Raw genomic sequence first — 25,277 nt, 5'->3', positions numbered from 1 at the left:
GCGAGAACTTTCAATCGATTAATCGATAAAATCATTTTAACAAAAGCTCGCAAGGCTTATCAGAAACAAAGCCAGAAAGCCCAAACTTTCTTATCCACTTTCATACTCAGGTAAGTAGTAATCGTACTCTATGTTAGCATACGGTAAGTTAGCCTTGACCACCAATAAAATTAAAGTCATGGCTAGCGCGGTAATGCCAAGCATTACTCCCGTGTTACCGAGTTTTCTTCCCGCCAGAGAACTCACTCGTGCCCCCTCCCGGTCGTTTTTTGCAAGGTTTCTTTTGACCTAAACACATAATGTATTTAATTTCTTTAGGAATAAATATTTAATAAACCTTCTACTGACTAATACAATTTTCATTTAAGGATGACTTAAAAAGTATATAGTACAGTCTAGAGTATATAGAAAATACAATTTAAAAAAAAACAGAGCAGGATTTGAAATCGATTAAAAAGTTTAACGCGGCAAACTAACAAACACAGTTTCAATTTCGACGAACTTAAATAACATATTACAAGATAGAGTTGCTAAATAATTAATAAGCTCACGCCTGAGCAATTGAAAATCGAACAACAGCAAAGCCCAGTGGACATCAACATCAAAAAATTATGTCTTTATTAAAACGTATTTAGGCTTAAGAAAAGTACTTTAGGTAAAATTAACAACAAATAGTCTGTGATTAAACATACCTTGCAAACATAAAACATGGACATAACACCAAGAGGGCAGCAGCATAACATAGTAAACAGAGCCAGAAAAAAGTTAGTTGAAATCTCATTGCTTTTCACTTTAGTCTTCTTTATAATGCCCTAAAAATTAGAAATATGAAAGAGAATTAAAAGTAGGTAAAGTTAGTTAGGTTTTTTTTTTAATTTCTACATTAGTTATTGAAATTAAACTGTAGCAAACATATATATATTTTTTTGCCAAAATTTTAAAACCAAAGTTTGAAAATATTCAATATCCCAACATTTTTAACCCCTTTCTATCAGCCTTATTTAAAACTTATAGGTGTGAAAAAACAGGAAAAAATATTTGACTTTGTTTATAAAAAGAGAGTATAAAAAAATGAACGTTTTTATGTTATTATAAATTACCTTTCTATTTGTTCTTCTTTTTGTTCTTTTGCCGTTAATTTGATAAAGTTGGACTTGCCTAAAAGCGGCAGATCTACCGTACAAACTTGTTCTTTTCCTTTTTCTCTTTGCCTTCTTTTTTTGATTGCTTTTGTGCATTTTCCTTATGAAATCTTCGTCCAGAAACAGGCTTGGCGTCTCCGAGTCTAAAATCATATCATCCATTTCACTGTATTCGTAATAACTGTCACCCCTCGACTGCTGCGACATCGCCTTCTCCCCACCCGGACACTGCTGACCTCTTAGCGGAGTTTGTATTGCTGTTACCTTGCGGTTCGAAGGTGATCCAACCGGTATATGTTGTGGCGTTCTTTTTGACGAAGCTTCTAAAGCTCTAAGACCGACAATTGTTGACACACAGTTTGTCATGGGCAAGTTTTTTCTAAAAATCGCCCCTTTGCATTTATCGAAATGCTTACTATTACATTTCAAATTGTCTTGGATGTTTCTTTTATCGTGTGCTAAGTTAAGCATTAGCTTTGGCGGGAGGGGGCTATTAATAGATGTTCTGTCTAGGCTATCAGGTGAGTATTTAGTTTCACAGTTAGGATTTTTACATTTTGGCAGTCGACCACTACTATCACGTCTCCTTTCTTTTAAATGAGGGTCGTAGTTGGTATTCTGCAACATCATGTTTTTATGATTCGGTGTGCTGGTTGTTGAACTATTTTCATAATTATCCATCACCCGAGTGAGATGGTGATTTATAATGGGAAAAGTTGTTCTGGTGATGGATTGAATCATGTTGTTTGGTCTGGATTTAGGAAACTGTTTTTTGTTTTCGCAAAAATTAGGTTCTCTCATAACTTCTACAAAATTAAAAAATCGCATAATATACAGGTTAGTTATTCAGTAAAATTTCTACTTTTAAAAACCAATTTAAATAAAAAAATAACCCTAAAGATATACGGTTATTATTTTGCACAATTTGACCAAAAAAATCAATATTAATAAAAAAATAAAAATAAACTTTTTTTAAATTTTATATAGACTTTTAAATTGTATTCAAAAATCCTTTCTAAATTGTTGAAATTAAATAATACCAACCTGAATATAAAGGAGGAGGCTTTATACAAACTGTACTACTTGATATTCCAGTTAGAGTGTTTGGTCTCTGTTTTGTAGTATTTTCAAATTTCTTTTCAACCTTCATTTCGTTTACGATTTTTTGCCAGTTCTCCTTCGGTGTTTGCATTTCAACATCGTTCATTATTTTCTTAGTTAACTAATCATACACATAAAAAGATTTAAATATTTTTATTCGTCTGGAAAACTACATTTATTGTCTTGATAGCCTAGTTAATCGGTTTTTATTAGACATTATTATTTACTAAAGAAAATAAAAATGTCTAACTAAACAGAACGACCTTATAGCTATATATGTTACGATTTTTGAAAATAATTTCTTAATTTTACCTTTCACTAATCTGTGTACAATGTTACTAAATTTGCTGTAAACCTGAACTTAGTTTATTTTGTGCACGGTGCTGTAAAGTAATTTTAATCATTTCCAACTACACAGCAATTTTACACGATCGATACTAACTTGATAATTAATTATTTTTTAGCTTCTGTGTAGTTATTTAAAAAAGAAGTTTAGCTATTGAATGTTTTTTGTTCTAAACGTTTGTAAAGTTTTAACTTTTAACGCTTTTAGTAACTTCGTACCAGCCTGTCTAAATCATAATCTCCATGCAGAATATTAAATATACAGTGATTTTTCTGCCATAAATAATTTATCCACTGAACACCTAATTCGATTTGGCCATGTATAAACACTTGAAATGGCTCAATCTTCCTTGGCCTACGTTCGCTGTACGACTAAACTATACTTTGCTTTTTTTTAACATATAACCATTTTTAGGCGACATTAAATAATTTATACTGTTTATTTTGATGGGTATAAAATACGATTTTACATATTGTTTTTTATGCTCTTTTGCTGAGACTATTTTAATTTTAGAAAACAAATCTGCAAGGAAATCCATTACATATTACTGTCAAACTTGCCCGAAAAATGTTATGCTGGCTTGTAAATATCCATTACAAAATGCACAAAAAATGCCAAGAAATGTCACCTATACCCTCATGTATATACCGTTTTGTGAATTGAGTATCGAATTTAATATTTTCTGATTGACAACAGCATAATGTAATATTCCTGAACTGCACTTCTGATTCAATTAAACGCTTCAACTTGCACTTGATTTAATAATTGATGGAAATCGATCATTCGAAAATTAAAAGTTGATCGAAAAAAAATCCCATGTATTAAATATTTACCAACCCAGAAAATGTAATTAAGTCTTTTACGTATATTTCATTAGTCCAATTTAACAAAATGTTTTTCACGTTAAACTACTTTTAGAATAATAATAATATAAAAGTACATAGCTGTGCATTTTCGTATGTAAATTCCACTACTATGGAAGATCCAACTTTAAACTTGTTGCATGGTTTGCTAAATTATGTAATAAATTAGTGTCTCTAGAAATAACATAGCTTATTAATTATATGTGTAGGAACATCAAAAACTGAATATAGTACTCCTCGTTTCTTAAAATTTCACAATCTTTAGTTACTTACAAATCAATACACTATGAGGCTCGACTACAACATAACGAATCCGCCATCTTGTTGTTTACGTTAAATTAGCTATTAATTTCTAGTCACATGTTTACACCTATTGCCGATCTGTTACCCCTTATCTCTATCACGTGTTCTTAATCACGTGATGTATTGGTTTAACTTTTTTGAATGTATTGGTAAACGAGTATTCGTGATGCGAGATTGTGAACGGTTGTATGGGATCTTTCCGCAATAATAAACTATAAATTAAAATACGACTTTTCTTAGAAAAGATAGCAGACTCGATTTTTACACTAGCTGTACCAACAAGTTGTTTTCAAGAAAAAACTAAAACGTCGGTAGGTACGTTTAGTTCTTGCAGCAATTTAAACAGTTACACCAAAGCAACACAAGTTAAGGCAATATTGCTTACTTTTGAGTTAAATACCAAATAGCAAAACATTTAATTACAAAATGTCAAAAAACTGTTTTCAACGTAAAATTGTTCTTTATTATTAATGTGTTTATGAAGTTTGTGATATGTTTTTTCAAGTTTAACAGAAGTGTATGCTATTCATAATGCACAAACGAAATACATTGTAAAGATATCGAATCATGAATAGTTGAATAGCGGTGTACACTTTTCATTTATAGATTCTCTTATAGTTTATGAGCCTTTTTATATTATGATTGTTCAACCAAGCGTATTGTTATTAGACGATGCGGAAACTGTTACTATTCCTATGTTTTACTTTTGTTTTATTTTGTTTTGACAACTATAGCGTATGAATCATGTAAACAAAGCTATGACAATACCTTCAATACCTTTGTTTGAAGTTAATAAAGAATGCCATACAATAGTGTTTTGTTGGCTACTTTTAAAGCTGGCAAAGCAAAATGTAATACAGAGTTTTAGACTAGCATTTATTAAGTTTTTAATTTAGATACAGTCTACAATATGTAATAACATTATGATAAAAGTGACCAAATATATTTTAGAATGCGGGTTTGGTAATAAGGTGGTAATATATATAACCAAACATGAAATTTGTGCAATTTGTTATCGTCATTTTATTTGGAATAAACTTCTCACTATCCGACCTAATTTTACCAGATGACATGACGCAAGGTACAGTAAAGGCAATAAACCCAAAGCAATTCCTTTTTTTTTAAAGCATTTTAATAAGATTTTTATTTTTAGGTCAATATTGCAGCGGGTGCAAAGCGACGCACAAAGGTAAAAATAACTTTGGTTTTAATTAATTTTGTTGTTTTTTATTCGATTTACCAACCAATTTTTTAAATATTATTTTAGTTGGTAAAACATGATTTACATATACACTAACATAGATAAGTTACACAACTTCTATACTCCTATTTTTAGGGATAGAAAGTTTTATAAAACAGTGGAGCGGCCGCGAAAAGTTAAATGGTGTTTGTAGAGAGAAATTTGTACAAGATTTGTATGACTCGAGCTTGGAAAATTCGATTGCAACTTGCAAACATCTATTCGGTACCAACTTTGTATGGTTTTAAATTTAGCATATTCCTGTTAGTGTGAAGCATCACAACTACCTTAAACTGCCTATTTAACATTTCTATAGCCTAATTATTGTGATGCATTTTGTATTAAGAAAACTACGGCAAAGAAATAAAAGCTCAAATTGATCAAGATGTTGGAATGGAACAGTTCAAGAATTGGCTTTGTCACGAAAAATCCTATGCTTGCATCGGGGTTTTTAAAAAGCCGGATATAAAACCAAAGGTAAAAGAAATAAATTCAAATGATTGAAAACATTGTAAGTGAAATAATGGGCATTGTGTAGTACTATTATCGCAACCGACGACCGCTAGTTATAAATAGGTTAAGTTGGACAATACTTTTGGTTTACCATGTAGTTAAGGCAAGCAAGACAACTGGTGAACTCGAAAGAGTAATAGTATAGTTGGCAATGCGCACAACTTTCCCAATATGTTCACTATGTCTAATTTTTTATATGTCCAATTCGCATACTAATAGTTTTTTTAAATTCGGTTAAAAATATACAAAAATGAAATATATATGAATTTTTAAACTCTTTTTATAGTTTTTGAAACACTTTTTGAAACCTTACCAATAAACAAGTTTACATTTGAATTGCTCAAATGACATTTATTTTACAGTACGGAGCTTCGGACGATGAAATTATTCAGAAATTTATCGAAAAAAATAAGGACCGAATTAAGACACCCCACCCTACTATGAAAAATAACTTGGAAAATGAAGTTAAACAGGCTCTTACTAATAACATGAAAGACGAATTATAATTTACGTTTTCTTTTTTGTTTTTGTAGTAAAAAACTTTATGTTTTTGTAGTTCACATTGTATCGCTTACCGAAACAATATGTTTAAAATTGTTATAAAATTGCTAAAGCCTGTTATAATAGAAGAAGGTAATAATTTAGACTGGGTATTACATTGTTAACCATATAGTCGCACTTAAGACAAAACGTATATGTTTCAAACTTTTATTTTTGCATGAAAATGTCTTCAAAAAACTTAAAAAAAGACAAACCCAAATCAAAACAAAATCATGCCGTCCCATATCATTTTATGTATTTTTATTCTCACTCTGCAAAAAAATAAAAACGTTAAAGTTCCATCAATGTAGTAAGTTTATTATGTTGTTAGCTTAATATTCAAAATGGAGCAATTTTTTTACCGTTGTTTTCACCAATAGAAAGCCTGTCTAGATCATTTTCAGCATGTAGCGCTAAATTGTTGGCTTCTGCTGTATCTTTTCCCCATCCACCCAACGAAAACCTAAAGAAATAGAAAAGTTAAGTTAAAATTTGGTATTTTTGACGAAAATTAACTCCAGTCTTTGTTTAAATTAAAATGTTTTTCAAGAAGAACATTAGCTAGATGTAAATATTGCTATTAAGATTTTTTTTAATGTTCAGTAATGCAATACCTGTATTTAAATTATTTTTGCTTTGAATTAAAATTTACGTGACCAAGTGTTTACACTAACCTGGTATTGTATTTCAGGTATTTCGAGTTTCTGGTCAAGCATTTTATATTTCCCTTGCAATCGAATTTCGTGTTTTTTTCGATTTTGTAACCAGGCACTACTTCAACTTCACTGCTACCAAATGGACTTCCATCAGGCACTGTTGGAACATCATTAGAACCAAAAATACCGCCAGTATTACCGTTGACTTGATTTGCTAATTTTTTACTAGTTTTTGATCCCCAACCGCTCTTTTTGAAGGCGCCTTGAGCATAACAGCAATAAATAATAACAGCCAGTAGCACTAATGCCAAATTTAGTTTCACAAACATTTTAGTTGTTTTAATGTTTTAAGTATCTGAAAATTAAAATAACTTTTTATTTATATAAAATGCTACAATACCATGTAGAATTTATTCTATTCTTGCAAGAAGTATGAACCAACTTTCAAGCCCGTTTATTTGACGACTTAAAATTATTTTTAAACCCTATTTATATAGAGATTTTGACGGTAAAGGAAAGTAGGAAACAATATTTCATAGCAAGGGTAGTTTTTGTCATAAGAACCCTGAGCAAGTAGGGGATTTTACTGCCATGCAAATGCCCTGCAATAAAAATAAAGGGAATTTTACTGCAATAGAAACGTCCTGCAACTTAAAAAAAAACTAAAATAAACTTCCAATGACAATTTTCAATTATTTCCAAAGAAAGTTAAAATTGTTAACATAGTTTGATAAAGCTTAGCTGCATTTTTGTCAAATTGTACTTTCAAAAATATCCTAAAATCTCTTTTTTTTAATAGTACTTATAACATAAAGTTACTTATTATTTGAACATTTATTTAAATTTTTTTACGACTTTTTAGAAGTAATGTAACAGCTATAAATAAACTCAAATAAAAGGTATTTACTTTGCAGCAAGCTCAAAATATAAATCGGAAAATATTAAATTTGTAAGGTGCAATATTACACAATTGCTTTAAAAGTTTACTGTTACAGTGGAAGCTTATACAAAATAAGCTGAGTACTATTACCCAAAAACAGGTATTAAGTTACTGCTAATTAACCTTAGAGTTTTCCGTTATAACCTATACAAACAAAACCGTTTAGTGGGTGAATTCCTTAAACATTTAATTTTACTTGGAAAAAAATCGGCAAACTTTGCAAGAGTTAATTAATAGCCTAATTAAAAATAACAATTTGCAAAAAACAACAAAAAGTCCCTAAAATGTTTGTTTTTACATTTTTTTTTCACGTTGTTGTTGTATAATAAAAAATTTTTATTAATTTATGTTTAATATTTTTGTGAATATGAAAAAAAAACAACAAAAAGAATGCAATTGAATTGTTTTATTGTAAAATTTTAACCAAGTTTAATCTGTTTATTTAGTTGTTTCCAAATTACCGTTGAAATTTCTAATTTAAAAGTACAAAAAATGAGATGTTTTTAAACTCAAGAAATTATTTAAAAAGCGTACCTAATATATTAAACTAATATACTCTCAATAAAACTGAAAGCTGAAAAATAGCTGCTGCTTGTACGTTGACCTAACTAGTACAACAAAAAATTGTTGCACCCTTTTTTTAATATTGGTTTTTAATTCGTATGATTATAGGATTTGGATGATCAAAATATAAAAAAATTCAGTTTATGGTAACAATACTAGCAAATGCCTTTTTTGCAACCAAAAAAAAATTAAAATGCGACCGGCAAGAAGGGCAATAAGAAATGATATAAGTTAACCAGAATTTCAATTGCATCTCATGCATTGTATCATTGCATTGTACAAGAACAAAAACGAGCAACACGAATAAAATTGCACACAAACGCAGGGGGACGCGGAATTTGAGGGAATGGAAAATGAAGGAACGGAAATTGAAGGAACGGAAAATGAAGGAACCGGAAAATGAAGGAACGGAAAATAAAGGAACCGGAAAATGAAGGAACGGAAAATGAAGGGACCGGAAAATGAAGGAACGGAAAATGAAGGAACCGGAAAATGAAGGAGCGGAAATTGAAGGAAAGTGAAAAAAGGAGAGGCGAAGTCTTAAAAAAATAAAACGCGGAAATTCCGTTGACTATTTATTTGTATTTATGTCAATATTATTTTAAAAATAAACGGGCATTTTATAGAAGAGAGTTAGGGTATGCTGGGGTAATAAAAATTAACTCATTTTCGCTTATCAATTCTCGAATAAATGACAGTAAACCTAAATAAACAGTCAACGGTATTTCCGCGTTTTATTTTTTTAGGATTCCGTTACTCCCTTTTTCACTTTCCTTCAATTTCCGTTCCTTCATTTTCCGGTTCCTTCATTTTCCGTTCCTTCATTTTCCGGTTCCTTCATTTTCCGTTTCTTCATTTTCCGGTTCCTTCATTTTCCGTTCCTTCATTTTCCGGTTCCTTCATTTTCCGTTCCTTCATTTTCCGTTCCTTCAATTTCCATTCCCTCATTTTCAGTCGACCCAAATTGCACACAAACGCAGTTGCAATTTAATATTTCAAGAAGTCCAAAACTTTTTGTAAAAAAATTAAATGTACTTAATCTGTGTCAAAAGTTAAGTCATTTTTTCTAAGCTGTTTAAGAGGAAAAACAAAGTGTGTTTAAGGAAAATAAAACATTTAAAAAAACTAACATTAAAATGTTTTTTAATAAACACTTCATGTTAAAGTTGTCTTTTCTGTTGTCTGCAAAAGCAGGGAAATTAATGAAATGACTTTTCCTTTCTATTAACTTGTAATAAAGTCTTGATTTTTAAAATTCAAATAGCGGATCTAAAAACTTGGAAATGTGAACACATGTTTTTGTTTAAGCTATTTAAAAGTGTATAATGAATTTTTCGTTTAGGGTTTCTTTTATATTGCGTTACCAGTTTTAACTTTTTGAACTGAGGATAAATAAATTTCGGCAGCATGATGTAGTGGTAAGAACACTTGCTGGTCGTAGGTTTAATCCCCACTGCTCTCATGCTGTAGCGCCCTTGAGTAAGTCGCTATAAACAGTATGAACTCCTTCTGAGCCAGCACTTAATCAGCAGCATAATTACCGGGCAATTATAATCTATAATATCCCAAACTGCTAAAGGCAACTCGATATAAACATATATACAAAAAAAAATCAAGCCCTAAATTGATCGCGACTTGTTAGCAGAAAGCTTAAAAACTGGCTCCGTCACAAAAATATGCTCGTTTGTGTAGGCAAGGTAATAAATAACTTAAAACAAAGGGAAGGGTAAGAATAAATTGACATAGTTTAAGTTTAACATGGCACAAATAACTCACACAATATGTTAAAGTTGTTTGCCATGTATTTATTTTCAAAAAATGTTTCAACAAAATTGAAGTAAAAAAAATTAACCTTAAAAAAACATTTTTTTATATCCTTCAATTTTAACTTATTAAGACTTTTATTCGCCGAGCAAAAGCCTGTTTATCTCATCTTCAGATTGTAGTGCTAAACTGTCAGCTTTTTCGATGTCTTTTTTCCAGCCACTCAAAAAAAACCTAAAAAACAATATTTTAAAACTTAATTTTTTTAGTTTTTTGACGTGAAGAAGTTAACGGTGAATTTTTATTAAATAAATACGTAACTTATGTGAACATTTCAATTTTCACTAAATATATTCAAAACTGTATACATAGTTTACTATTTATATGTAGGTCCATGCAATATATATTGAGTATTATCATTTTCACGTACTTTCGATTGTACTTTTGATTTGGAGGCGGATTTCTACTTTCCATGCATACCCAATAACCATCTTTGTCTCTAAAACAACCGGAATCGCTTTCAAATCCGCTACCCCAATTCGAGCTTTCCGCATAACAGCAATAAATGAATACTGCTAAAACCATGCTTGTTGCAACTAATTTAGTAAACATCTTAAAACAAGTTGTTTATTTTTTAGCTATCTGAATGTTAAAATGAACTAAACGTGTCATTCGACAATCTAAAAATAATTATTTTTAAAGTTTATTTAATGTATTTTAAAACGGTCAAAACAGAAACTAGGAAGTAATATATCAATGTCAAGGTAGTTGGTAATAAGAACCCCCATCAAAAAGGAAGTTTAGCAGCAATGTTCACGTCGTACATTTCACAGTTAAACCTTTAAACAATCTTAAAACGTGAACTATAGCCTACTTGTGTTTTTATTAAATTTTAAATTAAAAGATTACTTAAAATAAGGTTTATTAAAACTACACAAAAGTACCAATTTTAAGTAGGCTAAATTTTTTTTTAAATATTGTGATAATTCTGTGGTGGTGATTGCCCACAGCTTAAAATAAGCTAAAATTTAGGTAATTTCGCTGTTAATAAAGTTGTAACTTTTTCAGCATCTCATAGAAATTTTTTAATACAGAGGGGAGCAGAAAATTTGGCCAGTGAAAAATGGCGGGGAATCGGCAATGAAATTCCTGTGTATAATATCAGCGTAAGACCATATTTCAAATGTCAATTATTTTATCTTCAAATCACTTAGGTTTCACATAACTATTCTTTCAGCTATTGCACTTAACAAGAGCAAAAACAAGCAACACAAATGTAATTGTTTTTCAGAAAAATTAAACGTACTTAATCTGTTACAAAAGTTGAACCAAAAAACAAACATGAAACCGTTTCTAAATGAACACCTCATGTTAAAGTTGTCGTTCCTGTTGTCTGCAAAAGAAGAGAAATTAAGGAAATGACTTTTCCTTCCTATAAACTTGTATTACAATTTTGGTTTTGTCGCAAGCTAGAGATTTACTTTAAAATTTTTTGAAATAAAACATTTATGTAACAAAAGCATTCTACGTACATCACATGTATACAAACACTAAATAAATAGTTTTTGCATATTAATTAAACCTATGTCCATTTAAAACACTACAAAAAAAATTTATAACAGCTAAATGACAATTAAAATTTAAACTATAAAATTGTGTTTTAAATAAATTGTACTTTTTCTTTTTAAATTTATCTGTAATGTTTTTTTTTTGTGGATATATGTTTATCCTCGATGTGGGAAAGTCGAATGCGCGACTTAAACATAAAGTAACATAACTTACTCCGACCCAGTCTCGAGTTGCCTGTGGCAGTTTGGGATATTATAGAGACTGTTATTGCCCGGTAAAATGTGCACTGGAAGGAACTAAATTTCTTAGGTGTACAATTTCATGTTAAAGTTTTTTTTTTTGTATCACGGGAAGCTATCAAAAATAGGCGTTGTTTATTTTTAAAAACAACGGTATGGGGTAACTTTAAGACGCATTATCGCCTAAATGTTTTCCTTTATTTTCCATAAACACCGCTTAGTTTAGCAGGTGATTTCCTAAACCTAAGGCTATAACTTTTTTCGCAAAAACAACAGCACCACTAATTTTTTTAGCATTATATAAAATGCAAAAAAATGTTGAACATGTGAAACAGACGTTTTAAAATAATTCAGAAAAATAAAAGAGTTGATACATTATGTTATTTTAAGTAGAAACTAGATTTATTTGATAAATGAAATATGGTTCAAATCTTTTAATCCTTTTTTTTGACCGATATAAAAATTGTAAGATGTTCCTTTTTTACTCTTTTAATATTGAAATAAATTTGAACAATAAAAATTTGTTTCGCTATTTTTATTGAAGAAGTACAAGCATTTTGATTTACTTATTTACAAAAAATCCCAAATTGCTCGTGAAATTTTGCAAATCGCTGTTGAAATCTATCACAAAAAATAATTTATAAATAAACATGTTTTTAAATAAAATTTAAACAAAACATTAAAAAAATAGAAGTAAAAAGTTAAAAGTTTACCATTTATTTAGTTTATTCTGGAAAAAGATTCTCATTTTCATATTCCTCAAATTTTCTTGGGCCATTATGCCAACAAAAGTTACATCTGAACAAAAAATTTGGAACAAACTTTAATAACAAACAAATTTATGTCTTTTCGTTGGATAATGTATAAATGAATGAAAAAAAAATACAAAATTGAGGTAGTTGAACATCATCTTTTACAAAGTTGGCAATATGACATAAAAGCAATGGAGATTAAGTGTACGCCATATATTAGATAAAATCTACTCCAAAATATAATAATAAAAATAGTAATATTTAACACCTTTTGCGATCCCGTCTATCTCTTTGAGGATTTCTTGTTTTTGGCAAAACATCAGGTTCCTTCGGTTTATGTACCTTTGTCTCTTGACAGTTGACAATAAGAAATGTCAGCATAAAAAGAACTAAGATAGACCACACGCGATGCATTTTTAATCTATTTCGTTAACAATTCTAAAATAAATAATTCTGGTAAAACAACTACTTAATACCTATTGTTAAGTAACTTTGTAATACTTTTTAAATTAGAGTTATTTTAGAATTTGGTTCAAGAAACTACGAAAAAATGAAGTTGCTAATTTATTAACTTTTAATCTAAGTTAACTTTGTAATCTCTGTAAAGTAATGAACTTTAAACAATATATAGTAGGAAAGGGGGTATAAAGGAAAGGGGGTATAAAGGAAATTACTTCACCTTTCGTGTGAAACATGATCTTTGAACAACATCATTGGGGAAAAAAATTCCAGAAAAAATGTTATGAGTCACTAATTAATTTTTAATTTTCCATAATATTTCTCAACATCTAAACAGCAAAACAAAATTGAAGGTTAATAAAGATTGATAGGATATTTTATGCAATAAACACTTGACAAAAATATTTACAAAATCAAAAAATTCGTTTTAACATTTACCCCACAAACATATACCTAAACATTAGACATTTATTTTTATTATAGTATATGTAAGGTGAAAACATTTAAGTAGTTTTATAAACTACAATTGGTTCCACATATTTCCAAAATAGGCTAGACTCTAAAGAATTAATAAATTTACACATTTTGATAATTTCTGGATCAAAATTTGGGTTACGTGACAAATTTACAAGAATAGATAAAGCTTGGCGAAAATATATTGAAGATTGATCATAATTGTTTAGTCTAAAAAAGCAAACACCGATGTTAGAATATACATCTTTAATTTTGTTATCATGCTGTTCATCTAGTGTAAATTGTTTCTTAATATTTAAAGATTTTTTAAAATAGTCAATTGCCCTGTTTAGCTCTTGCAGGTCAATCATACAATTGCCAATATTAAAGTAAACCTTTCCAACATTTTTTTCATTTTCAAAAAGTTTTTCCGCTAAATCGTAAATTTCTAAAGCCATGTAAAAATAATCAAGAGCCTTGTTTGTTTCATCAAGTTTAGATAAACATATTCCAATGTTGTCGTAAAGTCCAGCTAATTTAACATCATTTTTTTCATTCAAGGACAATACTTTAAAGATAGCAAGCGATTTTTGATAATATTTTAAAGCTTCCGCATGTTCGTTCAAGTTGCTTTTAGTCACAGCTATATTTTCATAGGCACCAGCCACCTTTTCATCTTTCGTCTGATCCGTTGTCATTTGTTTCCAATTTTTTAAACATTTAAAAAAATATGGCAACGCCATTTCCGGCTGGCCAACATTGCGAAAAGCCATAGCAACATTCTCAGTAACTTCTGTGCATTTTTTTAAAGGACAATTCTGCTCTTCAATGATCTCCAGCCTTTTTTGATAAGACTTTAAAGCTCCAGAAAAATCTTGAAGGCTGAATTCACATAAACCAATGTTGTCATAAGTTTCTTGAAGCAAATCCAACTTTGTTGATTTTGGGGAAACTTTTTTAGCAATTTTAAGTGCTTTGTTGAAGTGTAAAAGTGCTGCTTCGAAATCCTTTACTTTTGCCCAAAAAGATCCAATTTTGTTGTAAGCTTCTGCCACATTTTCATCTTTTGTTGGATTGGATGACATTCGAGTTTTAACATCTAATGACAGTCTCAAGCATGCTAGTGCTTTATTGTGTTGGTCAATTTTTAAAAAAGTTTCGCTTATAAAATCAAGGTTTTCACATTTCTCCAAAGTGTCCTTGCTTTTTTTCGTGATCGAATTCCACTCATTTAAGACATTCAAGCATTCTTCTTTTTCATTTCTTTTTATTAAAGATTCAGCTAGAACACTGTAATTTGCATAAGTAAAGGAAGAAAAAGAATCTAAACGCGGCTTTCCTTCATTTAAAACACTATCATAATGCCTTAGCTGATATCCAATCCAGGTATACATCTCTTTGACTATTATTATTCTGTTTACGTTCGATTTTTTAAGAAACATCTTGTCATTCATACACTTTTGTAATACTTTTGTGATCATAAAATAATAAATAAGGCTTTTAATACCAACAGCATCAACAATTTCTGCAACAGAATCAGAGTGTTCCATTAAGTTATCTTGTCCGTTTTTTTTTAAATAAATCCTTAACCTGGCTTCACATGCAACAGCTATAGCAAATAAAAGGAATTCCTTGTCACGAAAACTTACATAAGATTTGTTATATAACTGTTCTATTACTTCAAAGCAAGATAACCCACTTAAGCCATGCATTCTTCCAAGGGCAGATATAAATAACGTAGAACTTCTGTAGACCCCTCTCTTCAGGTTAAGCGTTGAATGTAAGCCAATTTTTAATAAATTGTCGAAAATATCAAAATCCTGAAAGCTGTCAAATGATTCTATAAACTTCGCTTTTAATTTAGGAACTTCCTTTTTGACAAGTTTTTGAAAGTGATCATAAACTTTAACATCTCCAGAAACGTAGCAAGATTCAGCAATCATATCAGCAAGGTGATATCCATTTTTTAAGTCCTGATCTGTGTTTAGCAATTCAACCATTTCACTTACTGGTTTAATAAGCTCCATAGCAAAGGGTTTTTTCTCAGTTCCAAACTGTCTTCCAAGAGGATTTTTGCAGGCATAAGGAACCATACCATCTGATGAAATGCCGCGAGGTGTCACAGCATCGTAGAACTTGAACACAGCGTGTTTACCTCCATTTATACTCTGTATATCAACACAGGGTACAATAGTTTCCCCAAGGTTGATTAACACAACTTGAAAGATACAAGCCAACCATCTAAAATATTCCAAAACTTTGTCATAATTGGGTGAAGACTGAATTCCCTCCTCTAAGACAATTACACTTTCCATATCAGAAAACGGTGTTACTTCTTTTCGAACAAGTGATCCAAGTGCAACCAATGAAAAATTGCATGGCAATTCTCCAACCACAGCAACACAATAATCGCATAATATTTTCATAATTCTTGTGAATGTTTTAGAAACATTGAATTGAAGTTGTTTTATCTGAGTGGATTTTTGTTTCATTTGCTCGTAAAATGTACTGTCATCAGTGTTTTCCGGTATCAGGTTTATGTTTTTCAGTTTAGATTGAGCTTCAGACCTTAAGGATTTTACTTCATACATGATGCCTGCTGTAGCTATAAGTAAATCCGAATCAGAATTCTCAGCATTGGCACATACCAAGAGATCTTTACATAACTGTCTTAAATTTTCTTTAATTTCTAGTATATTGTCTGGTTCTCTGAAAATAGCAGCATTTAGTAAGGCTGCTGACTGTATGAAGTTAATTTTACCAACTCCAGTATCCTTATTTTCAATTGCTTGATTTTTGTATATAGTGGCAAGCTGATGCATTATTTTACCGGTTTCTTTACTATTTTTTTCACGACCATTTTTAAAGCAAAGTTTTTTAAGATCATAAGCACAATTTCTTTCTTCATCTGACACACAAATCATTTTAATGAAATCCAAGTTTTATGTCAACAATTCAAATACCGACACTTAAAACAAAAAAGCTTCACTATAAAATATAAACGATATAAACATACTTAAGTAACATTAACACTTAGTACTGAGAAAATAAGTAGTAAAAAAAATAAAACTTCTAATTAGAATATTATTTTAACTTGGGTGCTTTCCTTAAGCCCATTTTCTTCTGAAAATTCTGTAGAATTCCTTTTATTCAACTGTAAAATAACACCACTTTTTTTTAAATAATTTTAAAATCTCATTACTTACCTGTAAAATAACACCATCCACTTGAAAAATCTACTTTTAAAAGCCTTCCACTGTTTTAAACCTTTTTATTCAACTGGAAAATACCAGCAGTGAAGGGTATTTATTTATGTCCAAACTAAACTATATATTCTCTCTTTACTTAATATTGTAACAGCCTAAAGGTTTAAAATTTCTTGTATATCATTTAAGTATCGCGCAAAACCCAAACTAGCGTGACAAAGGCCAAAATGATATGTTTAAAATTTAGAAAAAGTAATATCTGTCTCAAGAAAACCTCTTTTCCAAAAAAAAAACGTTTTTGACAAAACAAATTTTTGTACTTTTCAACTAAATGAGTTTATTTTTCAAGACATTACTCATTGTTTATACCATTACTAAACCAATTATTTAGGCCACAATAAAATGCAGAAAAAGTAAAAAAATTTCAGTCTTTTGTTTTTCTAATTTACAAAAATTAGTTGAAATAACAAATTAAAAAATTTAATTTAGTTTTTTTTTTAAACAACTTGAGATAGAAAAATAACTTACTTTTAAAGTATAAGGGACTAGTGGTGTGACAACCTCAGTAATATAACAAGCACTTCTCATTTCTTCAATAACAAACTTAGGATGAATGTTAAGTAGTGAATTATCTTGAGTTGAACATTTCAAACTAGTGGTTGTTTCAGCTACCTAATTTGAAAATAAGTTTTTAATAAACCTGTAAAAATACAACAGAAGTCGTCTTATTTTAATTTTACTGTAATGTTTAAAAACAAATCTAGATACCTAACTAATAATTTACCTTTTTTATTTTATCCGGGCTTTTTCTATTTGGTTTACATTCATTTGTTACTGTTTTTGTTTTCTATAAATACAAAATAAATACAAAAAATTTACAAATTTAATATAATACTTTACCAAATATTAGATATTTTGTTTACTTTTAAAACATATTCTTTGGTAAATTTAACGAAAATCATTAAAAATTTTATATATATACAGTTAAACACAAAACAGGCAGCGTAGTTTAGTATTCAGAACACTTGCTACACCACACATGAGGTTGTGGGTTCAATCCACACTGCTGCTATGCTGTAGCACCCTTAAGTAAGGGGCTATATACGGTACGAACTCCTGCTGATCCAGCACTTAATCAGCAGCTTAATTATCGGACAATTATAATCTATATATATAATAACCCAAACTGCCAAAGGTAACTCGAGACTGGGTCGGGTTAACAAATGTTACTCTATGCTTAGGTTGTCAAGTCGACCCTTCCACATCAAGAATAAAAATATATAACAAAAAAAGAGTAAGACACATACCACTAAAGGTGCTAAAGAACTCGTTAAAATTGGTTTCTTTGCTAACTTCTTATTACATTCTGCACCACTTAATGCCGAATCGGTAATTTCTTTTTTAATTATTTTAGGTAATAAATGCCATTGTTTTGTTTCAACGATATAGAAAGAGTTCTTTTTCAAATAAATTACAATTTTTTTGAGTATATTTGATAACATGTCAAGATATTCCTAAAAAACAATAGAGATAAATATATAAAACTTATAAATAATTATACTGTATTTTTTTTAATTAACTTTAACTTTTTAAACTATATTTAGTTTTGACACCTACAACAAAAAAGTGTTCACACCATTTTAAGTAAAAAAATAAAATGAATTTAGTTTAAAATTTAAAATAAAAAATAAGATAATTTTCTTACATTTTTCCATCTTTCCCCATTCCCCATTGTTAACATTGTAGTTACAGATGTGTATGTTATGCAGGCATTCTCATGGTTTAAACTACTTTCAAGTTTTCCAATAAAATCCTCAACAAGATTACTTCGAAAACCTATATCCTGATTATGTTTAAATAAAAACAAATTAAAAAAAGTAATATAACTTGTTTATAAAATTGGGCAATATTTAATTTTAAATTAAAATATATATATATATTTAAAATATTTTAGCAAATTTAAAAAATAAATAAATTTAGAACAATTTTAAAAATTACTTTAAATAGCTTTATTTTAAACCGTCTAAAATGCACAAATCTAATATTTTATTTTTAACTTAATCAATTACCTGAAAAATTTTTCTTATTTGGTTTTTAAGTACTAAGTCTTCTGAATTTTCTACTAAATATAGTTGGCATGTATTGTAGAGACTTTCAGCTAGTTCAATTCCTCTTGTTGCCCATTTTATTTTTGGCAATTGACTTAAAATTAAATCACATCCAAATAAAATATCTATAACTGAGGCATTTGTCTAAAAAATAATTAAATTATAAATATTTAGTAAATATCTAATCCAATTTGGGTTGAAAATATCAAATGTGTTTTGTTAGTTAAAACATTAACTTATTATACAACCCATAAAAAATGACCAACAATATATGTTCAATTTAAAAAAAATACAAGCATAACAGAAACAGTAAACTAAGTATTTTAATTAGTATATATACATCTAAAAAAGGGTTTATTTTTTTAATTTGCAACAAATATCTTACCAATAAACTAACAGCAAAGTTTAAGACCTTTTGATGTAAATTGTCAGTTAAAATACAGAATTCTTTCATAACCCAAACTTTTTTAAAGTAAGTGAAAATCCATTTCAGACATTTTCTCTCCAAAGTATTCATGTTGCAAAAGGAGCACAATTGAAATGTTTCTAGAACCCCAGATATGCACGATTCTGTTTTTTATTACAAATAATTATTAATGCAAAGTATTTAAATTTTGGTGGTGTTAATAAAACAGAATATTAAAACAAAATTAAGTAAGTCTAAAATATGTGTAAAATTTTGTCCTAAAAAAAATACACAAAAGGGTTCCATAATTCAAGTGTCATGGTGTAATGGTAACACTTAGTTTTATTACAGTGGGTCATGAGTTTGATTCCGACTGCTTTCCTGTTGTAGTGCTTTTTGAGGAGTGCACTATAAACAGTATAAATTTTAACTTTATGAAAACTAATGAAAGCCTACTTATATGACAATTGCATTCAACAAAATCCAAAACTGCCATAGGTAACCGTTGTTGGCCTTCTCACATAGAGAATAATTAAATATAAAAACTAATTTGTTGATAATTACCTGTACAGGGTTTATGAAAGAAGTGGCATTTTGTTTTTCTTACATAAAAATTGATTGCCAATTTTAAATCAGGAAAATCCAGCATATCAGCAACAGTAAAAATTGCAAAAAATTCATCGGTTGTAGAATTACCAAAATCCACCCAGGCACCATAAATATAACACAAATAAACGACAAATGCTTTCGAACTTAAATTATCTAAAAATTTCATTTCAGTTTTTTTTGTGACAGGTGTTTTTTAAAAAATTCATTTGATAATTAAAAAAAATTTAAATACACCGTTTTGTTAAAACGAAAATTAGATCATGTGTTCAGTACTTTTAAATTACATTTTAAATAAAGCTAAGCAATTTATTATATTTTAAACACAACTTTTATTTAAATTATTAAAAAAATATTTACAAACATAATGTTATCGTGTTTTGGTTATTTTCTTTCCACTTTTGAGACAACATGGCTTAAAAATAATTTGATCTTGCCAACAATATTGATTTGTGTGCCAGAAATTGAATTTTATTGACCTAAAAAAAAACAAATTTAAAATACAAAGTTGTGTTCCAAAGAAAACACAAAAATGAATCACCTTAAAAACAATTTTTAAACATTGTGAAGTTATTACTAATGTCACAATATTAAAGCTTTTTTTTAAAATTATTTATCCAAATTAAAATTATTTTAAACATCAAAGTTTATTACCAATATTACAATGTCAAAGCTTGATGAATAAAATACAGATTTCCACATCAAACCAAAATCATTTCTCGAGTTCAAATTATTGGAAAATATTTTTGATATTAACTCACTTTGCTGCATTGAACCTTAAACGATTTTTAAATTTTGTTAATTGTAGTCTTAACCTTAGTTTGTTAATACTTTTTATGGAATCTAGTATAACAAAAAGCCAAAAGCCTTATCAACTATGTTATAAATTAAGTTTCAAAACCGACAGCAGGGTTTAGTGGTAAGAACACTTGCTACACTTCATGTAGTTGTGGGTTTAATCCCCACTGCTCTCATGCTGGGTAGTTTACTGACTTCTCTAATGTTTTGTGTTATGTGATTCGAATAGAATTTGTCGTACTAGGTCTATAAGATCAAAATATTACAACCAACACAAAAATATTGGAAATAATTATGCCATACCAATACTTCTAATGCAATCTTCAGTACTGTCAGTATCCATTCGATTGTGATTGTGCATATATTTTTGATCAAAATGTTCGTCAAAATGTAAACTTAAAAAAAGACAATTTATGTTTAATAAAAACTTAATGTGCAAACTAAAAACAAATATAACTTAAATAACTTAATAGGAAATTGTATATAGCCAAAAATTTTTTTTAATAAACGTACTGTTCAACGCTAGAATTGTAATTTTGCAACATTTTATGACAAACAGTGTTCCATTCTTTAAAAGCCTTTTCTTTTCACTGCAATATGAAGCATTGATGCTCTACTAATGGGCCTATGTAAAAGGCGGAGTGCATGTGCAGATCGCGGAGTGTAAAGTGTTTTTATAACGCCACGCTTTACTTGCAGGACGTCATTAGAATGTTATGTTAGAATGTTTATAGCATAAAATGAATAAATAACCAAAAAAGTTCTTTAAATGTCGAAAAACTATACGCATTAAGCAATATCTAAAAAAAGGTCATAACCCACGTATGTCCCATTTGTTGCCCCATTTAATTTGCTAACGAATGATGAAAATGTAATTTGCTAACAAATGATGCTCACTAGAAGGCACAAACAAAGATTTAATTTTTTATTTATTCAATAAATCGATTTATTTTCAAACACGCACAAATGTACGTTAATGCTAATCTTCTTTCACGAAAGTTCTTGCTTTTACCGTGTATTCCTCATAGGAAACCAACCCATCTATATTCTCGTCAGCTTCGTCCAATAAGCTATCTACTGCTTCTGTTAAATAATATACCAAACAATAACAAATGTTAAATATATATATTGAACTAATCAACACAAGCAGGTATACATCTTAAATACCCATATTGAACTCAAGATTACAGGTCAAAAAATGAAATTAAAATAAAAGTCAAAAAATTTCGGGTTTAATCTGCGCCGGATAAAAGGCAGAATTTCGTCCGTCTTTAAGTTCAAAAAAAAACTAAAATGATACCCATATAATATTTTTCGAAGTCATCTGTTGCAATTTGTTTTCCATTTTCATCAGTTCTTTTAACTGACTCGGTAAGTGCCGAATATAACTCATTACCATCTAAAAAGCCATCTCTATTGATGTCGTGAAGCCTATAAAAACAGTTTGTAACTTTTCTATGAGGTCTAGGGCATTAAGATAAGATTTTTATGCAACAAGACCCTTACAAAAAAAAGCAAATAAGCAATCTTGTCTTTTCACCACTGGCACCAATTTAAGAAATATTAAATAGTAGCTTGAGATTTAACAACAAATCAACCTAAAATAGTAGAATTGCAAATGCTCTCCGCTTATATGATCCACTTCTAGCTCGACCAAACCACTCAGTTCCTTTTTTAAATGACTAAAAAAATAGACAACAGATTAATATTTTTTAAATATGGCTTTGTATAAATAACAGTTTAATTATTAGGCTAATTTAATTAAACTTATCTTTACTTACTCGAGATTTTGTGTTATTTTTCTATCGCTAAAACTGGGATGGCGTAAATTTCCAGTCCCTGTAGACTCAACTGCAATAATATAAACTAATAAGCAGACTAAACCCACCCATGATTTAGACTTTGTTACAATCATTTTTCTATAACTACAATTTTGTATAGTTAAACTTTGCCAGTGAAAGTAGACATGTGTTAGTTCCCACGGCAGTTAACATACGACTCGCTTAGCAAACATAACATTTATTTATTTAAAAAAAACACAGTTTATCAAACATAAAGTCATGCAGCTTTTGAAATAGTGTGATTCGCAGAATGATTTGACTGTGAAACCGAATATGAATTTTCTCTGGGCTTTTTTAGTGAACATAAAAACTGCTTTAATCCTTTCTGAAATTCCTTGTCCCATGCGCTATATATTAAGACGTTTACCAACCTAAAAACATCGTAATATGTTTTAGATACAACTTTTTTAACAATTTGCAAGTTTAAAGTGAACTTATACACTTCATCTTTTTCCAACTCTTACCCGTTTGATGCAGATAACAAGAAGGCTATAGCTGAAGGAATAGGAGCATTATCGCAGCTTAAAATCCCACTTAAGCCCAACACTTGCACAATAAGTAGGGGAACTGAAACATGTAATAACTCGTTTATAAATAAATGTAATTAACAAATTATAGACCGAAGTTATAACTGCATTTACCTAACGTGATGGTAAATCCTGCTTCCATTAAAATAATTATTCTAAGTGCAGCTAAATCATGCTTGGTACAATGAGGTACAACATTTCCTTGTAGAACGTTGGTTCGTTTGCGTTGCTTCTTATACATTAATGCAGTTGCTATTGTAAGAGTTACCTAAAACCAAAAAAACATATTAAGTATTATAAAGACCGGCAGCGTGGTGTAGTAGTCAAAACACTTGCTACACTTACATGAGGTCGTGGGTTCGATCCCAACTGCTCTCATACTGTAGCGTCTTTGAGTAAGGCGCTATAAACGGTATAAACTTCTGCTAAACCAGCACTTAATCAGCAGCGTAATAATCGGGCAATTATATTTTATAATAATCCAAATTTACAAACGCAACTCAAGACTTGATCGACGTAACTGATGTTGTTACTTTATTTTCAGTTTGTAAAGGTGACCTTATTGTTACATCGACATCGAAAATAAAGGTATATATAAAAAAACATTACCATTGCCATGTATGGCACAGCAGTTAACGAAAATATAATCGCCAGTGAGGGAGCAAATGAAGTGAGGTCTGTTGTAGTAACCAGTGGTGTCAAGAAAAATGAAAAAACAGATGGAAAATACGCATAACTAAACATGTTGTTAAAAGCTAAACAAAACAATATAAATAAAGTTACAGCGTACTTTTTTCGAATGTTTTTGCATGGTTTTAAGCCTATAAAGCTTTTTGTTTAAACAACATAAGAGTAGTCTACTAAATTTTTGATTTTTTACCTGGAAAAACTGCAGATAGAATGGCCAAGAACCAAACAAAAAGTAACCCCATATTAAATTTAAAATTGCTAAATAGTTTGTATTGAATTGGCCATCTTACAGAAAATAGTCTCAAGGCGCTCAGATATACCAAGTGATACAAAGAAGCTGTAAACCCCAAAAAATATGAAATTCCGCCAGCAAATGCTTCTGCAGACCCTACTAAGTCAAAAGTTTGCTTTTCTAGATTATACATTGTTGAGTTTATATTCCAAGAGAAATTGTAAGGCGATATCACCAGCAGTTGGAAAGCTAAATAAAAGATAACATTATTTTGTTATATTGCAATTAAATTGCAACAGATATTAAATTTTGTAAGGATTAAACTAACCTGTAAGTAAATCAGCAACAGCCAAAGAGAATTTAATTCGATTGCTTTTTGTTTTTTTAGAGTACCTCAACAAAATCCAAGGTACTAATAAATTGCCAATTAATATTAATAGGCCCAGGAGAATAACAAATACAAAATAGACTGCGCCATTGGCTATATTGCATTCACTACATTCAAGTAATGTCCTATTTAAGCATTTTTCTGATGACACTGGCGTACAAAAGAAAGGTAGTCCACATATTCGACCTGCACTGTTGTTTAGCGAATCCATAATACTGAAGTTATTTCAACATGGCATCAATTTGAATTTTCTAAATCTGATTCATCATTTTAAAATTAACCGACATCTGACATATAAAAAATGCTAATTAAATCACGTTTTTAATTTCTAGATATCCGGTTTAGCTGAAGTTTCTTAAAGCATAGTAAACAACCCAAATGTTGAATATGAATTGACTAGTCTTCACTCTGTTAACCACGCAAGTAAGAAAAAAATAAATTTTTGCTACCTCATGATGACTACGCTTTATATATCACATTTACCTAATCATGAATCAAAGCTTCCAAAACCTTAGCGTAAATATTGTTACAGTGTAAACCATTTCGCAACGAATTCCTATAATTAGATACCATTAAAATAACTACAGCCTATAGGTAAACCTAAGTGGTATAAGAACTACCAATTACTACAAGCAAACTTGAGAGCCAAGCAATAACAACGAATTTTTTTTACTTTTTTATGTACACTACTATTTAGCGAACCCATAGTGATACAGTTATTTCTTAATTTTAATAACCTGACATTTGAAGTTAATGAAATTTAGAACACGATTTTTACTTTACATATCTAAAATTTGCAGTAACAAAGTACACAATCGAAAGTTTGGATATACATATCCGATTTCGCTCCGTTAACCAAACACGAATACAAAAAATCCAATTTCTGTTATCTCATGATTATTTCGTTACAACCATGCGTTATAAATTTTGTAAATAATTCATGAAAAACAGCTTCCAAAAAGCGAATTGAAAATAATGTTTCAGTGTGAAAAATTTCGCAACAGCAGCCTTTAAATTTAAATACAATTTGA

The 25,277-nt window shown here is 29.5% G+C and overlaps 3 protein-coding genes across 6 annotated transcripts; 1 reads left to right on the top strand and 2 right to left on the bottom strand.

Moving 5' to 3' along the window:
• The first annotated feature begins 4,682 nt into the window (after nt 1-4,682).
• LOC145763484 (uncharacterized) lies at nt 4,683-6,351 on the top strand. Its single transcript, XM_082574940.1, has 5 exons — nt 4,683-4,836; nt 4,909-4,944; nt 5,092-5,220; nt 5,342-5,472; nt 5,871-6,351. Exons 1-5 carry the CDS (start codon nt 4,749-4,751, stop codon nt 6,012-6,014), a joined length of 528 nt encoding a protein of 175 aa, XP_082431066.1. The 5' UTR covers nt 4,683-4,748; the 3' UTR covers nt 6,015-6,351.
• Nucleotides 6,352-12,126: 5,775 nt separating this feature from the next.
• On the bottom strand, nt 12,127-21,156 carry LOC145751895 (BTB/POZ domain-containing protein 8-like). Of its 4 annotated transcripts, none has more exons than XM_082568050.1 (15): nt 21,082-21,156; nt 20,872-20,963; nt 20,425-20,814; nt 20,135-20,249; nt 19,729-19,926; nt 19,144-19,328; nt 18,720-18,902; nt 18,356-18,493; nt 17,958-18,164; nt 17,435-17,497; nt 17,179-17,322; nt 13,212-13,320; nt 12,801-12,953; nt 12,494-12,578; nt 12,127-12,401 (listed from the first exon to the last, which is right to left on the bottom strand). In XM_082568050.1, exons 4-12 carry the CDS (start codon nt 20,181-20,183, stop codon nt 13,294-13,296), a joined length of 1,194 nt encoding a protein of 397 aa, XP_082424176.1. In that variant the 5' UTR covers nt 20,184-20,249; nt 20,425-20,814; nt 20,872-20,963; nt 21,082-21,156; the 3' UTR covers nt 12,127-12,401; nt 12,494-12,578; nt 12,801-12,953; nt 13,212-13,293. The 4 variants fall into 4 exon arrangements, with proteins under 4 accessions (XP_082424176.1, XP_082424155.1, XP_082424166.1 ...); XM_082568029.1 differs by having other exon boundaries at nt 12,131-12,401; nt 12,801-12,970; XM_082568040.1 differs by having other exon boundaries at nt 12,131-12,401; nt 12,801-12,970; nt 20,425-20,546.
• Nucleotides 21,157-21,547: 391 nt separating this feature from the next.
• LOC145764212 (longistatin-like) lies at nt 21,548-22,483 on the bottom strand. Its single transcript, XM_082575821.1, has 4 exons — nt 22,350-22,483; nt 22,167-22,250; nt 21,869-21,999; nt 21,548-21,651 (listed from the first exon to the last, which is right to left on the bottom strand). Exons 1-4 carry the CDS (start codon nt 22,481-22,483, stop codon nt 21,548-21,550), a joined length of 453 nt encoding a protein of 150 aa, XP_082431947.1.
• Nucleotides 22,484-25,277: the final 2,794 nt, after the last annotated feature.

This window comes from Corella eumyota, chromosome 1 (genome assembly GCF_963082875.1).
Source record: "Corella eumyota chromosome 1, kaCorEumy4.1, whole genome shotgun sequence".
Classification (NCBI taxonomy): Eukaryota; Metazoa; Chordata; class Ascidiacea; order Phlebobranchia; family Corellidae; genus Corella; species Corella eumyota.
The sequence above is the reverse complement of the archived record's forward strand: the minus strand, read 5'-3'. Positions and strand labels throughout refer to the sequence as shown.

Bases quoted from the DNA above. Each gene is read 5' to 3' on its own strand.
- LOC145751895 (XM_082568050.1), bottom strand. From the start codon at position 20,183: ATGTTGTCTCAAAAGTGGAAAGAAAATAACCAAAACACGATAACATTA. The intron at 18,494-18,719 runs GTAATTGATTAA...AAACATAATCAG, and splicing joins AAATAAGAAAAATTTTTCAG to GATATAGGTTTTCGAAGTAA. The intron at 13,321-17,178 runs GTAAGTTATTTT...TTTGCTGTTTAG, and splicing joins TAGTCCCTTATACTTTAAAA to ATGTTGAGAAATATTATGGA.
- LOC145764212 (XM_082575821.1), bottom strand. From the start codon at position 22,483: ATGATTGTAACAAAGTCTAAATCATGGGTGGGTTTAGTCTGCTTATTA. The intron at 22,000-22,166 runs GTTGATTTGTTG...CTGTTTTTATAG, and splicing joins TTGCAATTCTACTATTTTAG to GCTTCACGACATCAATAGAG. The intron at 21,652-21,868 runs GTATCATTTTAG...ATTATTTAACAG, and splicing joins CTTCGAAAAATATTATATGG to AAGCAGTAGATAGCTTATTG.
- LOC145763484 (XM_082574940.1), top strand. From the start codon at position 4,749: ATGAAATTTGTGCAATTTGTTATCGTCATTTTATTTGGAATAAACTTC. The intron at 4,837-4,908 runs GTACAGTAAAGG...TTTTATTTTTAG, and splicing joins ACCAGATGACATGACGCAAG to GTCAATATTGCAGCGGGTGC. The intron at 5,221-5,341 runs GTACCAACTTTG...TTTTGTATTAAG, and splicing joins AACTTGCAAACATCTATTCG to AAAACTACGGCAAAGAAATA.